General features: G+C 46.1%; 1 protein-coding gene across 4 annotated transcripts in view; it reads right to left on the bottom strand.

The window, feature by feature from the left end:
• The window catches only part of LOC119450577 (alpha-tocopherol transfer protein-like), a 65,921-nt gene that overhangs the window by 34,848 nt on the left and 14,749 nt on the right, over positions 1–16,324 (bottom strand). For 2 of the 4 annotated variants that reach the window (XM_049665990.1, XM_049665991.1), the window contains exons 2-3: positions 13,304–13,434; positions 12,310–12,558 (exon numbers count right to left, since the gene is read on the bottom strand). In XM_049665990.1, coding sequence (XP_049521947.1) covers positions 12,310–12,558; positions 13,304–13,397 — 343 coding nt within the window. In that variant the 5' untranslated portion in view covers positions 13,398–13,434. Of the gene's footprint in view, positions 1–12,309; positions 12,559–13,303; positions 13,435–16,324 lie in introns of those variants that run through there. The other 2 variants (XM_049665992.1, XM_049665993.1) reach the window with 2 other exon arrangements.

Below are 16,324 nucleotides of genomic sequence, written 5' to 3'. Positions count from 1 at the left end.
TATAAATAGGCACTTGGTGCCGCAGCTAAGCTTCGCCTCCCTTCCCTCAACCCCCCCCCCCCCCCCAACGACCTTTCGCGCGTCGGAACAAGGCGCGTTTGCTCTACATATATGGTGATTGTAAAGGAGGAAAGAGACGCCTACTTCTGCAGTCCTTAAGAGAGCACGGCGCAGAACGCGCGTTTGTTCTCCGCCGTGGGTTCACTCCCCGTGAAAGCGCGCGTCCCTCGCGCCCTTTCACGCGCACATACAGCGTTCGGCGCGGGGAGACGATTTCATTTCCATTGACGTCATATGGAACCTCACGGCGACGGTGACGACGACGGCGACGCTGACGGCAGCAATCTGCTTTGGAGTGTCCATATAATTGCTATCGCAATAGAAACAGACAGTTTAGTACTTATTTGCAACGCTTTTAATTAGGCGAACAACGTTACGGTTGTGGTACACATTGCATTTCACATGACCTCTTATCGACCAAATATAAACTTGGTGTAATGTAGAGCTAGTTATCTCGGAACATTGAGAAGCATGACGATAATGCCGGTTGCGACGTGCGACTAGCGGGGTGCGCGACTAGTTCGTGTCCTCGCCGGACCTCCAATAACCTTCACTCACTCACTCACTCACTCACTCACTCACTCAATCAATCAATCAATCAATCAATCAATCAATCAATCAATCAATCAATCAATGGCCGCATGACCATTTGGAACGTGTACGAATTTTTTGTAAAGGCTGTATTTTATGCACCCGCATTTAACTTCGCATACAGATTTGCCATAGCTTTCCTATATTTATTCTAATTTTGATCTCGGTGACATTTGCCTTAAAGCTTCAGTTGATAGACAGTGCTTGTGATCGTCTCTTCTTTTTTCGCCTTTAGTTATTGCGCTGACAGATCATGGACATTTGTAGTTTGGCCAGGGCAACGGGCTTAACTTAAAAGAAGAAAAAAAAAAATTAGCGTAGCTTGCACTGGAGGTGCAATGCTAAAGACACAGATGAGCTGATGGGCACCTAGCTAGTCCTGACTTTTGGGCTAGGCTAAGCACTATACCAGCATTTCCCGGAATTTATTGATTGATTATTTATTAGCCATTGATTGGGTATCGAGTGGCTATCGCAAGGTATTGGCTACGTATTTGGGCTAGGCTAAGTGCTACCAAGTCATCCCCAGCATTTTCCGAAATATATTGATTATTGATCGATTATAGATTAGCTATTGATTGGCTATCGATTGGTTATCAATGACTGACTAAGCTTAAGTAGTCCCAACCATGCTTAGCTAGACTTATCCAGGCTCAGCTTCGCTAGTTCACACGGGTATGTGCTATTGCGCTTGGACCCTTTCTGCACAACCGCCAGGATCAGGATCAGCCCTCATTTTCTGTTCGCGCGTTACGGACTAACGCTCGGCTTAAAGGGGCCCTGAACCACTTTTTATCGAAGTGGAGAACAACATTTGAAGTGAAAATAGGCTATTTTAGAAATATTTTGCCGCAAAAACTATTTCATTGCGTTCAGCAGAAGTGCAGTAATTGGCAATCAAACACGGCCTCCGCTGTGCTGCCCTTCCTCTTTCAATGCCTTGCACTGCGAAGGCTACGGCGGGGTGGGCCGGGCTCACAACGCTCCGCCTTCGAAATGTCACCGTGGCGCGCAGTTCAAATTTCATTTTGGATGTTAACGTAGACGCCACGGACTTCCGATTTTGGTGCGTATACGACGCGCTAAACGTAAGCCAAACGTGGTCGTCCACAGCGAGCAGCCAGTGGACTCGTGGCGGCACCCCGCGGCGGCCGCGGTGTAGCCGACCGCAGCGACCCTAGCAGCCGCGTATCGGAATGTGCTTTATTACGTAATAAAGCACACAGGAGAGAGTGAGGATCATGCTTCTGTTGAAACGAGAGCGTTTGAGAGAAACCTTAGGTAACTTCGCAGCTACGCTTGCGAGCTCCATGCACCGCCTACGAGAGCAAAACTTGGCTGAGATGTTCACAGCAGCGTATGCTATCCGCGGACTATGTTATTTCACCAAGACCGAGGGGTGGTTCAGGGCCCTGTTAAACAGCTCCGCTGTAAACATGACAGTAACTTTAAAGAGATACAAAACAGAACAATGAGTTTACCTGCATTGGTAATTTACTCTCCACAAAACAAACAAACAAATAAAACGCAACTCTTATCGTGACAACACGCGCAGTAAGACAGAGAAGGCGCAATAAGCAAAAGACCGTCGGCGACGACGCCTGAAGGTTCCCGCACTAACTCACCATGATGCTGTGGATTTTGGAGGCGTGTGATATGGCCTAGGTAATTCTTTAGCTGTAAAAGTGGACTGCATTGTGTTTCGAACGAGCCAAAGTTTCAACATGTAAAATTTCATGAACTTTCATTCACTTAGCGGACGCGACATTAATACGACACAAATACTTGGAAAACCACGACCTCACACTGACGTCATCCTTTAGAACATGAAATTAACGAAAAGAGTTGAAATACTTTTTCCGTCTAAACAAAATTAGCTTTCTGGTTTCCCTATAACTTATCATCACTCGCAAACGAAATAAACAATTAGGGGCAGCTTCACACTAAGTGGTGCTGAAGACTGGGCAAACAGGCGAAGCTGGTGGCCCTTCCCTAGCTTTAACTTTGCTTTCCTTTGCTTAACTTGGTTTGGCTTGGCTGGTTCTTAGCTTTGTCTTTGCTTTCCTTTGATTAACTTGGTTTGGCTTGCCGGGTTCTTAGCCAAACTTAGCCGACCCCGAGTATCGGTACTATACTCGGGTTGTAAAGGCCACTTTACAGTCCGACGTAGCGCTGACGCGCGAGCGCGCTCGGCACGGGGACGCCACGCCAGCGAAAGCGCAGCACTCTATATAGTCGGGCGCGAGGCGTGGCCGACGTATCCGGCGTTCGTCGGCGTGCCCCGGCATGCAGCCGGCGTCGAAATGCGGACATGCTGCATTTCGCGCCGGCCTCGTCACCCAGAATGGGCCGCATCCGCGTCTTGTCACGCAAGATGGGCTGATGGATACTGGTAACGGCACGTGCAGTGAGTTCGATGTTTCGTATCATCCTGAAACTCCTAGATTCGTATAAAATGCGCATACATCTAGGCGGCGCGGTGCGGCGCACACGTCGGACTATGGAGGGGTCGGTGTTCGCGCCTTCCATAATCACGGCTATCCACCAGCCCATCTTGCTCGACGAGCCGCGAATCCGGTCCACTCTGGGTGACGAGGCCGGTGCGAAATGCAGCATGTCGCATCTCGAAGTCGGCTGCAGCAGGGGCACGCCGACGAACGCCGGATACGTCGGCCACGCCTCGCGCTGTGGCGAGGCTAACCTAGGAGAGCATGGCATTCTTGCCGAGCGATGACGTCACGTGCGTCGCCTAGCAACGCCTCGCACCAGCTGTGCGAGTCTTTGTTAGGAAACGCGCGGCGACGTCATTGCCAGGCGCAGTTTTTTGTTCGCACTATGCGGCCTAACCAAGAGCTTAAAGAGCTCGGCTGTTAAAATTGCAGGGAACACTAAGCCTTCCTATCAGTCCTATAAGCTTCTCCTATCAAAGTCGAGATTTGCCTGATCTAGACGCCCACCACTGGGATGCAGGTATTCATCGAGGGATGTACATGACAAGCGAATAGCGCGATAGTATCCCAGAAGCGACGACGGGAGAATGCCAACTCTTATTTTGAGCATAAGAGCAGTATGGCGACAATGCAACACTCCAACATGACTCCGGGGTCGCGCACACAAATGCGTACACAGATTTTTTTTTCACTTGCAATACTTTGATGTACGCACTTGCGTACGTCACCCCCTACTTGGTACGAGGCTTGCCTTGTATTCTCTGACAAGGATTTGCACAGAGCCCTTCGTGCCCAACTTGTCGACATTAAAGCGACATGCTTGAGCACGTGCTGTTATAATGTACAAATTTCCACAGCTGCCGCTAGGGGCTGCCGACCAAGCTGCAGCAGCTGCATCTCGCTCCAGCTCCGCTTATTAATCATTCCTTGTTTTCGAAATGTCGTGCTTCAACTCAATACAAGACTCACAAAGCTGCAATACAAGTCTTCTCAACCACAGTCATAGGCTCTCGTCTGTAATGCTCGTACTCCGCGTCTGATGTGATGTGCTGTGGTGTGCCTCACCTTTTTTTACCTTTGTAATCACTCTTTTTTTTTCTCTTTCCATTTTTTTCTCTCATCAAGTGACTGCGCTTGGTGTCTCTTTTAAAGGGACACTAAAGTCAAATAAAAATCAAGCTAAAGTGATAGAGCGTCTCTAGAACGTCTAAGGTGTCAATATAATCGCGAACAGAGCTTTAGTAATTGAGAATTTGAGGTAAATGCAGGACGTGATAAGAGACTCCCCAGGGACATTCCGGTACTTACCCGATGAGGAAGGCACTCCTCAAAAAAAAAAATGTGACTAGTACTAAACCACTCGTATTAAAAAGATTGTTTCGTTGGATTATAAGACGGAAGAAAATGCTACTTGTCTACGTATATAAGATTCTTAGAAAAATACATTTATGGCGTTACGCTTGATAACGATGCGGGCGGTCAAAAGGTGTCGTTTTCGCTCGACTCTGTACCTCGCGCGCTTTCGAGTTTCAGAAGTTTCGTTATAGCACAGTGGTGCGCTGGTGTTGCTGGCTCGCTGAACTCGCACCTGAATTGGCTATCAGCTTGAGAGTCGCGACGGCACGTCCAGACGCTGACCAGCTTCGTCGCTCGACGTCGCATTGCTGGAGTCCTCACTGATTTCGCGCTCGGAAGAGCCGGTGTCGAGGCCGCCGTCGTAGTAGGCAACGACGCCGGCAGCGCGAGCCCTCAGCAGCATGTCACGCTCATCAGAGCTTAAATCGCTAAAATCGAGCCCAGCATCGCGAGCCAATGTGTCGTTGTCAGGGTCGTCAACTAGTTGTTCCATTGTGACGAGCGTCGACGATCACCGTGTTCACAATTCGGCGCACGCTTGCCTTTCGGGTTTGTGCCAACGTCTGTGACTATTAGTGCAATAACACACGCGTCAGCGAAGTAACCGCTAATTCCCATTCTTTCCTTCCCTCCTCTCTCTCTCCTTTGTGTTCCCCTTTCCCATTCTCCCGGTGTAGGGTAGCCAACCGGACGTTATTAACGTTAACCTCCCTGCGTTCTGCCTTTCTCTTTCTTCCTCCCCTTGCCTTCCGCTATGGTGGCTAGCCACCAAACTTCCGCTTTCGCACTGCTGTCGGCTCTATCTTGGCTGTTTCTGGCCACGCGTTTGCGCTTTCCGCAAAAGAAACTGTAGCGCCATCGGCGGGCGCTGTTTTACTACAGTAGCCACTGTAGTTTTACTCACCGGCGGCGCAACGTCACTATATGGCCATGACGTCACCACTCCTCGCTCAGGCGGGCGATTTGAATTACGTTAGAGGCACGCGGACGATTCAGATGCAATTTTCTCCTAAAATAAGTCTTTTCTTGGCACGAAACAAGCGTTTCGAGGTTTCTGTTATGATATTTTAACAGTCCAAGTTAAAGAACCCCAGGTGGTCAAAATTAATCCGGAGCCCTCCACTACGGCGTGCCTCATAATCAGAACTTGTTTTGGCACGTAAAACCGCAGAAAGAAGAAGAAGAACAGTCCACGTTGAAATAATATTTGCCTTTAGTGTCCCTTTAAGAGAAAATCGCTGGCCCACTTCTTTTCTCTCGTTGTGGTGTTTATATACGTTTACACAATTAATAATAATAATTTCAATACGGGCGAAATTGTTTGTGTTATTCAGGGCACCTGATTGGAACATCCATGGAGTAGCTTTTAACAGGAAAAAAAGTCACATAGCAGCGATTATTGAATGAACCCTTTAATCTACACATTTTTAGAGCTGTCGTAGTGCGAGTGGATGGAAGTGATTCAGAATGTATACCGCTTGTGAGTGCTCTCATTGCACGACGCTCATGCCACGCTATCGTCATTCTATAATGCGCGGGAGCTAGCTAGCGTTGACGGCTAAATTAGCAAAGCCGACAAGCATAAAACACGTGCTCTTCTTCCTCAATGTGGCTTGCAGCGTTGTTGCAATATGAAGGAGTTTGTTTTCATGGGAGTTTGTGACGCACAATACATTCAAAATTGAAAGTTATATGAATATGAAAACAAACGACAACGTACATTCGGCATGAAAAGTGGCATGATGTAGGCAAGATTTAGTGGCACTCAGAAGCTCCGGACATAGTATAATGCAGCGTCAATAGGCCTTGAAGCCAGGAAAAGCGATGGGGATGCGAAATTGTTTTTATTTATGGAAGTATCTGGGAACCTAAGGGCAGGGTAAACTTGTGTTTCATTTCTCTTTCTAATGAAAGGGAACTATGTGGAAGGGAACTAAATAAAGCTGAGAAATCAAGACAAATTTCAGACAGCGGGAACCAGGCCAACAGCATATCTATTGCACGAACGGTGGTGTGTACGAACTAAGCGCCCCTCGCAAGGGACCACCGAGACTTTAGCGAATGACACCTCAACCGAGGGCATTTACCTGCTGCGTGCGGCGTCTTGGCATGGTTTTACGTTTTTAAAACGAATTTATGAATATTAAACATTAGAAAGGCTGTCACTCAGACAACTGGTTGCGTGATTGCGTTAGAACGTGTCGATGAGATTATAAATGTAGCATCAATAAATATTCAGCCTATACACGAACGTTTCTTCCCCAGGCCTTGAAGTGCACTCGCCCAGTGTGACGTGTTGTCTTGCTACAATTGTGTTCATTTTTGTGCTATCAATGTGCATTCATGTTGCCATATCACTGTTCAAATGGAGGAACCAAAATCACCAAAGCCTTGTCGTGCCTCCGACTTCTTACCTTGCTGATAGGTTCGCACTTGCAACTGTGATATTCCGTCTTTGTACGACCAGCAATAGAGACAGGCCGGAATAAAAATGCAACTAATACGGATTCAAATTACCGGTAAGAACAGCAAGAAAATCAAATAATCAACTTCAGCCTCCTGTCAGTGACTTCTCGTAGCTATACTTGAAGAAGCTCAGCGGATGGAGATACTTTTCAGGCGAAAACATGATGGGCGCTTACACCTTTCCAGATAAAGGGATGAAGTTACGAAAATCCATCACTATTTCTGCAATCCACGAAATATAAGGCTTTGGACGTTCGTGCTTGGAAGGCTGAAATCATAACTGAAATTGGCCAGACTATGGGCTATGACTATCTTCCCTTGTTTCGATAGCTGCCCGTGAACCCGACGACACGATAAATGTGCCATACATTTGTGCCACGACATAAAGCTTGGAGCACTGCGACATGTGGATCATAGGACATCCGACCCATATACAACAATTGCAAGATGATCGCAGCACGAACAGCTCGCAACAGGCTGAACACAAAGATAGGTTCACACGTAGCGCGTAGTAGCATTGTTATACGGTGGGTAACGCTTTTGATCAGAAAGCATAATAGGAACCTTCAGAGACTGCCGGTATTACTTCACTGCAGGTGAATTACGTCCCCAGGCGGGCCTCATTTCCAAGAAAAGCGAAATCAATTCATCCCATAACTAAAGAAATTACATAAATTACCCCTTACCACATGTATATGATTGATGACACACAAAGAACGAGTTCTCGAAGCCTTATAAAATTAAAAAGAAAGAACATCTCACGTATTAACGTGGAATATGCATAATGCGTAGCAGCTAAATACATAGCAACTGTGACACCGGAGATAGCTTTTTAGCAAATTTATTTAATGCGATTAGCGTACTTCGCCTTACGTCAAGCGTTCTGAGCCTTCCTCGTCGTCAGACAGTCGCTGTCATGCATCCACTGCGATAGAGTCGTCGCCATGCCGCTGTGGCCGTGCCATGTCACCATTCAAGCTTCATCATAATGTTCTCGCCATACCATCGTCGACATCCACTCGCCGTCATCAACAGCCGTCAGGTCGTCGTTACAGCGCCTTTGTCTTTCCATCGACGTCATTAATTCTTCTTCATTCCAACGTCGTCAGTGCGTCAGCGTCATGCAATCATGGCCATGCCGCCATTTTTCATGAGAGGTCTCGGCAAGCAATTGTCATAGCAAAGTGGGACGATACCGAAGAAACGGAAGTCTCGGAATGACATTGCTCGAATGCTAATCGCATTACCATGAGCACTAATCGAGAGATGAGTTCGGCTCTAACTATATATTAAATAAACGTACGACTGCGGCTCGTCATGCAACATGCGAAACGTTGTTGTAAATAAACAGGTATTTCTGACAATTTTCTTACCTGAAGGTTGCGCGCAAAATATTGTTGTGTTTTCGGTTTGTTTCCCTTGAAATCTCTATCGGAATTTCAAGGGGAAATTCACTTAATTGTATCTATTGTTTCGGTGTAACCCGTTTCGTTATAACGAAGTTTTGCTCTCGCTGAAGATGGCCCACATATCCAAGCTAGCAATTAGTGAATGAGGACATCATCAAACTTAAACAAAACTTGTACTAGCTGGAACTGCCAGAAATATACTACACTGACTGTGCACTCCGTATACTCCATGTTTTTTTTTGTTTTTTTTTTAATTCTTTAAAGTTGCGTCTAGACATTGGGGCAGTGTGGTGTAATTTTACGCTATTAGGAATTGAGGGGTGATACTTCTTTGTGTAGCTGACTGTGGCCCGATCGCTTGCTCACTCGTTAGCTGCGGGGAAGCTAGGGAAAGGACACGTGCTCTCGGACAAGTGAGTTGTGGGGAGGGGCGGGTACCATCGCGGGTGAGCTTTAGTACAACCGAATTGCGGGGAGAGGTGGGAAGGGAGAGGCGGTACTGTTGGTCACTCGTTGGTAGCGAGTAGGCGAAGGAAGGCACCAAGAAAGAGGTCACGTGCTATCAGACAACTGATTTGAGGGGAGGGGCATGGGATAGGAGATGGGGGGGGAAGGGGTATTGTCATGTGTGAGCTCTTGCGTCACTGAGTTGCACGGATGTGCGGGAACAAGGGGGGGGGGGGGGGGGGCGTTCGCTCCCTCGCTCGTTCTGGCTATTAACTTAGAGTGACAATCATATCGTATATTATTTCCGAAACTTCTTTCAAAATTAATGTTCAGTTACTTCGCCACAGAAACACGCAGTGTATCTAGAAAAGAAGTGTAGCAAATGTTTGCTGCTGATTCAATATTATTTGCATACCACAAAGCGTCAATAGCTCCGATATAGTACAGTTAGCAATAATTAAAGCAATGCCGAGGGCATTAGACTGTGTGGAATAATTGCCTAAGCTATAGGGTGATTGGTTCGCCAAAGTTCACCTGGTTCATGAAAATGTTTGTCACCGTTTCGCTAAAGACAAGAAATCACTACAAGAAGTAATTCTATAATCGATTGGTAAATCGCAGCATTATTGTTTGAGTTGCTAAATGAGACAAATATCAATTATCACCTCTGCAAATAGTGTTATCATAGTGAGGAGAAGTTTCTGTATAGACCTGTCCAAAGGAAGAGTTTGTTCCGGTGTTGTATTCAATGATTCCCTTCTTTTTTTGCCACGTTCGCGTTGAATGAAATATGTGTTTGTTCTGCAGGCGGAATATACATTTCCACTGACGCCTACCGTCCTCTTATACTAGACGTTGATGAGCTCTCAGAAATGCAGTTACAACAGTGTAGAGCTGCATTGAACATCAGGCGCTATCGAAGCACGGGTGAATTAGAGCGTCTAGATATTGATTGAATTCTGGTTGAATTTACCATGTAGTAGCATTTAATAACCGATATTTGTCTGCTAGCAGACAAAACCAACGTGCTCACGTTGGTTTTGACGGGAATTCAGGGCGCAGGCTCCTTTCCCAAGCGTATCACCCCTGAAGGAAGCCGAACGCCAGGCCGGGGTACGCTTGTGCCCTTTTGAACCAGTGGGTGCCCGGCGGTGGTGGGAATCGAACCCACAGCCTCCCACAGCCGAGGCGGGCGTTCTACTTCAACTAGCGATGAAGTTAGAAGGGCCTTGAAAGACATGACCAGGGGAAAAGTGCCTGGAGAAGATGGAATAACAGTATATTTAATCAAAGATGGAGGAGATATCATGCTTGAAAAGCTTGCGGCCCTTTATACGCAATGCCTCACAACTTCAAGTGTACCATAGAGTTGGAAGAACGCCAACATTATACTTATCCATAAGAAGGGAGACGTTAAAGAATTGAAGAAATACAGACCCATTAGCTTGCTTTCAGTATTGTATAAAATATTCACCAAGATAATTTCCAATAGAATCAGGTTAACACTTGACTTCAGCCAACCAACAGACCAGGCTGGCTTCAGGAAGGGATATTCTACGATGGACCATATCCACGCCATCAATCAGGTAATCGAGAAATCTGCGCAGTACAATCAACCTGTCTATATGGCTTTCATAGATTATGAAAAGGCATTCGATTCAGTAGAGATACCAGCAGTCATAGAGGCATTGCGTAATCAAGGAGTAGAGGAGGCATACGTGAATATCTTAGCAAATATCTACAAGGATTTCACAGCTACCTTGGTTCTCCAGAAGAAAAGTAGAAAGATACCTATCAAGAAAGGGGTCAGGCAAGGAGACACAATCTCTCCAATGCTATTCACTGCATGCTTAGAAGAAGTATTCAAGCTCTTAGACTGGGAAGGATTAGGAGTGAGGATCGACGGCGAATATCTCAGCAACCTTCGGTTTGCAGATGACTATGTCCTATTGAGCAACAATTGAGAGCAATTACAACAAATGATTGAGGACCTTCATCGAGAAAGTGCAAGAATTGGGTTGAAGATGAATATGCAGAAGACAAAGACAATGTTCAATATCCTGGCAAGGGAACAAGAGTTCAGGATCGCCAGTCAGCCTCTAGAGTCTGTAAAGGAATATGTTTATCTAGGTCAATTACTCACAGGGGACCCTGATCATGAGAAAGAAATTTACAGAAGAATAAAATTGGGTTGGAGTGCATACGGCAGGCATTGCCAAATCCTGACTGGGAGCTTACCACTGTCGTTGAAAAGAAAAGTGTACAATCATTGCATTCTACCGGTGCTAACATATGGGGCAGAAACTTGGAGGTTAACAAAGAAGCTCGAGAACAAGTTAAGGACCGCACAAAGAGCGATGGAACGAAAAATCTTAGGAGTAACGTTAAGAGACAGGAAGAGAGCGGAGTGGATCAGAGAACAAACGGGGGTACACGATATTCTAGTTGACATTAAGCGGAAGAAATGGAGCTGGGCAGGCCATGTAATGCGTAGGATGGATAACCGGTGGACCATTAGGGTTACAGAATGGATACCAAGAGAAGGGAAGCGCAGTCGAGGACGGCAGAAAGTCAGGTGGGATGATGAGGTTAGGAAATTGGCAGTCGCAAGTTGGAATACGCTATGGCGCAAGACAGGGGCAATTGGAGATCGTAGGGAGAGGCCGTCGTCCTGCAGCGGACATAAATATAGGCTGATGATGATGATGATGATTTGTCTGCTATGACGGGAGATGGTTGAAAGTGACCACCTAACAGGTGCCTTACTATAGATTCACCGGTGGTCTCACATAAACGATTGCTAACTTGGACTGTTTGGTACGTGTTGTGACTAAACTACACTAACGGCGCGAGAGACAAGATGAACAGCTGGATATCGTAGATAGGTAACCCTTCTTTCTGCAGAAAGTCCTTGGTCCTTCCAGCATGCGCCAGCACGCTAATTGGCTCTCAAGTCTCTAAGAGATTTTCTCGTAAATAGTGAATTGATGAATTACTTGTGAGCGGTAGTTCGCTGGTTAATTTGAATTTTTATTTTCCTATATGTTCCGATAACCTTTATCCGATAACCAGTAGTATGTTCCGATAACCGTATGTTCCGATAACCAGTAGCTTGCGCTACTGTTGTAAAATTTTACTTTTTGAAGTATATTTTTCTTGTCATGCTAGGACTTTCTCTGCTGGTGTTTTGATAGTTTGTTGTAGACCTGACAGTGCTTTGTATTTTTGTTATCTTTACTGTTTTCCAGTGTTATGATTTTTGGATGGACGGCCTTGCTTGTGGCCAAACTTCCCAGTGTTCGCATTTACTAAACAAGAAAGAAGAAGGAAGAAAGCAAGGAGCAATGTTATAACAACACTTCGTACGCTTACTTCTGCTCGTCCTCATACACGATGCTGCATTACTTTGCAGTTGGACGCATTAGGTGTCTGTAGGATACGGTTGCATTGCTGTTATGAATACGTTGAAGAAAGCAGCCGCTGAAGCCCAGTGTGGTTGAAGCGCAAGCAAATCCGAAAAGAAGACTCACCGAATCTGATCAGTCCTACAGCTCTTCCTTGAGAGTCTCTGTTTTTTGAGATCATGAACAGCTTGTGCTCCCGTATAACAGTCTGGTAGGGAATAGCCGACGGCGAGAAGTTCTCGAAGTAGTCAGGAAGGTTGCTGCGAGCACGGAAATAATTTTCGAGGGTCGTCACAGTGTCATCCAATCTGTACTTTCGGGCTCGCAGGAACGTAAGAAGAACGTAATCGGGCGGAAGTCGCAGATCATTTTCTTCTGAAACAAAGAAGACGACACTATTTCGAAAATTGACGGGTTACAATATTTTGAGAAACATAGGCCACACACACGTACTCACACGCACACTGTTAAGGAAGAAAGTTGGGTTAGTTGGAATTTCTACAGATACATGTTCCAGCACGTAAAAAAAAGGGAGAAAAAAAGCGCAGAGAACAAAGGACGACAGGTATGGTAGCACGTTAAGCATGACCCTTTTCGCATGCCTCGCAAACGGACGACATGGCTGGAAAGTTCTGTCCACTTCCGGAGCCACAAGGTAATCCCAGGGCGAATGTGTGGAGACGTGCTTCACAGTCTGTCAAGTAAAATTGATTAGTCCAGTGTTCTGTCCTTCCTGTCGGCCTTCTGTCTCTGCGCTTCTGTTCAATTTTTATTATGCGCTGTTACATGTCTCTGTCAAATATAAGCTTCTATAAATGTAAACGGCTGATTTTAACACCCAATTTTAAAGCTCTGCATTCGTACTTTCCATTTTGAGCTGTTTCTATTTCCCTGCTGTCACTAGTGAAGTATATTTATCCCGACTATAGGAGAACACAGGAAACAATAGCTCAGGCGGGCCTGCTTGTCTTTAAGTAAATAAATTCTTTTCGCTCTCCACTCATGATTTATTCTTTTCGCGAAAAGAGGGGATAAGTCCCCTCGATTCACTTTGTACTGAAGTTTCTTGACACTTCCCGTTCAATTTTCAATGTTGTCAAAGAAACTGGTCACAGAATACCTTGCAGAAGTTCCCGGAACTTGTCCAAGCATTCTTTCTTTAGTTCTGGTGTTTCTCCAAGCTCTTCCCTCGCGACGACTTCCAGTTGTTTCATGATGTGGTTTTTGGCGTACGAGGCCAAAAGTTGCTCACTGAAAAAATTAAAAAAAAATATAGAGGGGACAAACGCTGGAGTCGAGAATGGACATTCTGAAAATAAGAATTTCTAATCCGCATGCACAAGCCGAACTTCTATCGCGCCTAAGTGACGTAGTTGAAATCTGACTGAACGGAGTCGGGGTAAATCTCGCATACACATCCACCACATTTCAGGCATTAGTGCTTAATCCCCAAATTTCCAAGTTAATACACGGGTACATATGTGATGGGGATGTAGGTGAAGGATACAGAGCGTTGAGGTGTTCAGATGAGTGCTCGACATCGTCATCGGGGGCTCCTCTAGGCAACAACATGACCAACGGCTTCAAACGACTATCGAACGCAGTAGAAAAGCGGGTGTCATACCTAACGAGAATAAGTGCAGGTTTGAAGTGACCGAAATGTCGTCCTTTGGTCACATACTCGAACACTATACGGTTCATTCTGATAAAAACGAGCTAGCCGCAATCACAAAGATGCCCGGACCAACCTCAAAAACAAAGCTCCGGCGTCTTATGGGTATTGCCAGCTACCTGGGTCGATTTGTATCGAACATGGTGAAACTCCAGCGTCTTCTAACGAATATGTTGTTGCAGCAACTAGATTTCATATTCGAGGCTGGCTGAAAAAACATCCTCCTGTAGGGTCTCGTTGTGGCACTGTACTCGCCAAACAACGCGGCACGCATGGAGGCAGGCGCCTCTTTTAAGCGAAGCTTTATATAGGCTCACAAGTGTCGGTGGTGCTGGTGGTATGGTATGGCATGGAGAACTTTATTGAGTCCTGAAGGTCAACCCTGGGTTGACGCGGGCCGCTCCCACGTTGGGACTGTCAGGCCGAGCCCTTCAGCCACATCGCGGGCCTTCTGGACTGCCCGTAATTGGTCAGAGAGTTGTAGCATTGCCGCCACCATTCTTTTTCCTTGTCACAGTCTGTGAAGACCGCGGGGCACTGCCAAAGCATGTTGTCAAAAGTAATGATGCCATTGCACTTATTACAATTGGTTTGAATTTCCCTCTCCGGATAGATCCTATTAATAAAATCTGGACTTGGGTATGTCCTTGTCTGTACCAAACGTAATGTGACCGCTTGGGCTCTGCAAAGCTTACCGTGTGGCAATGGGTATTCCCGTCTGCTTAAATAATAATATTTCGTGATTTCGTTATATGTTAATAATCGATCCCTGTGTTCCCCGTGTGAAGTGTAAGTTGCTCGGTCTTGAAGAGCACGGCTAGAAAGTCCTCATGCTGCTTCATTTGCCACCTCACCTCGATCATTGAGGTTTCTCCGAGTTCCGTCCACCACCCCCAGATATGCAGGAAACCAGCGGATTTCGATTCTCTCACTGTTGACCTTGTATAGTAACCTGGTTGCTATCCGTGTCACATATCCGTTAGTAAAGTTTCGTATTGCTTCTCTAGAGTCGCTGTAAATATGTGTCCACCGATTTGCCCGGATGGCTAAGGAGATGGGTACTTGTTCTGCTACTGTTGGGTCCTTGGTATAGACGGTGATGGCATCCCGTATGTTACCTTGAGTGTCTACAACAACGGAGGTATACGCATCCTTATTTTTAACCCAGGCAGTGTCAACGAACACCGCCTGCTGCTTATGGTGATTTATGTCTTGAAGGAGTGCCTTGGCCCTCGCCTTCCGTCTCTCGAGGTTATGTGTCGGGTGCATTTTCCTAGGGAATGGGGTTGTCTTAATTTTTCTCGTTGTCCCGCTTGCAATTCTGTTAATAATTCTCCTTTGTTGGTTTGGTTGTTTTCTTTCTACGCCTATTTTTTCAAGTAGCGCCCTTCCAGGTCGTGTCCTCATTAGTCTCTCTTGGTGGGCCACCTATTGAGCCTCAGCTATCTCTTCTAGTGTGTTATGCAGCCCTAGGCGCAATAATTTATCATTGGCCGTGCTGATGGGAAGTCCTAGTGTAGCCTTTATAAGTCGTCTGATTAAAGCGTTTAGCTTGTTCTTTTCAGCCTGTGTCCATTGTAGCATGCCTGGTACGTACGAGAAGTGGCAAAATGCGAATGCATGTACCAATCTTATGGCACTGTGTTCTCCTAGCCCCTTATGCTTGTTGGTAATTGACTTCTTCTGACTTCTTAGAGATATGTTGTATCACCCTGCGATTAGATCCGTTCGCTTCCAGGAGAAGTCCTAGCACCCCAATAATCTCCACCTGCCTGATTGGTTATCCATTCTTGGCGTATATGTCAATGCGGGGTTCTTCCTCTGGGATATATCCGTTCGGCTTGCGCCCACGCTTACTGCTCCGAAGTACCAATAGTTCTGATTTTTAGCAGAGCAGTTCAGTCCTATACCCTCAAGTATAGTTTCCACCACATAAATGCTTTCCTGTAGTTTGGTCTCTGTTTGTCCCATATTACCTTCAGCACTCCAGATTGTTACATCATCTGCATATATTGCAAAGTGGATAGCTTCAATCTGCGCGAGACCTCGAGCCACTTTTGACATTGCCAAATTAAATAACATGTGAGATAGGACAGACCCTTGTGGTGTCCCACGATTCCCAAGTTCCAGGGTTGTTGATTGGAGTTCGCCTAACCTGAGACAAGCAGAACGGCAACTGAGAAAGACTTTGGCTATATTGTGCAATCGGTTACCCAATCCCATCTCCGAGAGGATATCCAATATGGCCTTGTGTTTGATGCGATGAGGCTTTTTCTACATCTAGGCCTAGGAGAGCTCTCGTATGTAGCGGGTTAGCAAGAATAAGGTGATGTTTGATTAAAAGCATTGCATCTTGAGTCGAAAGTCAAGGACGGAAACCGATCAGGTTATGCGAAAGAACATTTCTGTTCTCTACATACTGTGGGGTCTCACATGTGCTCTTGGGACGAAGGAACGACAACACAGTAG

This window comes from Dermacentor silvarum, chromosome 4 (assembly GCF_013339745.2).
Source record: "Dermacentor silvarum isolate Dsil-2018 chromosome 4, BIME_Dsil_1.4, whole genome shotgun sequence".
NCBI classification, from domain to species: Eukaryota; Metazoa; Arthropoda; class Arachnida; order Ixodida; family Ixodidae; genus Dermacentor; species Dermacentor silvarum.
The sequence above is the reverse complement of the archived record's forward strand: the minus strand, read 5'-3'. Positions and strand labels throughout refer to the sequence as shown.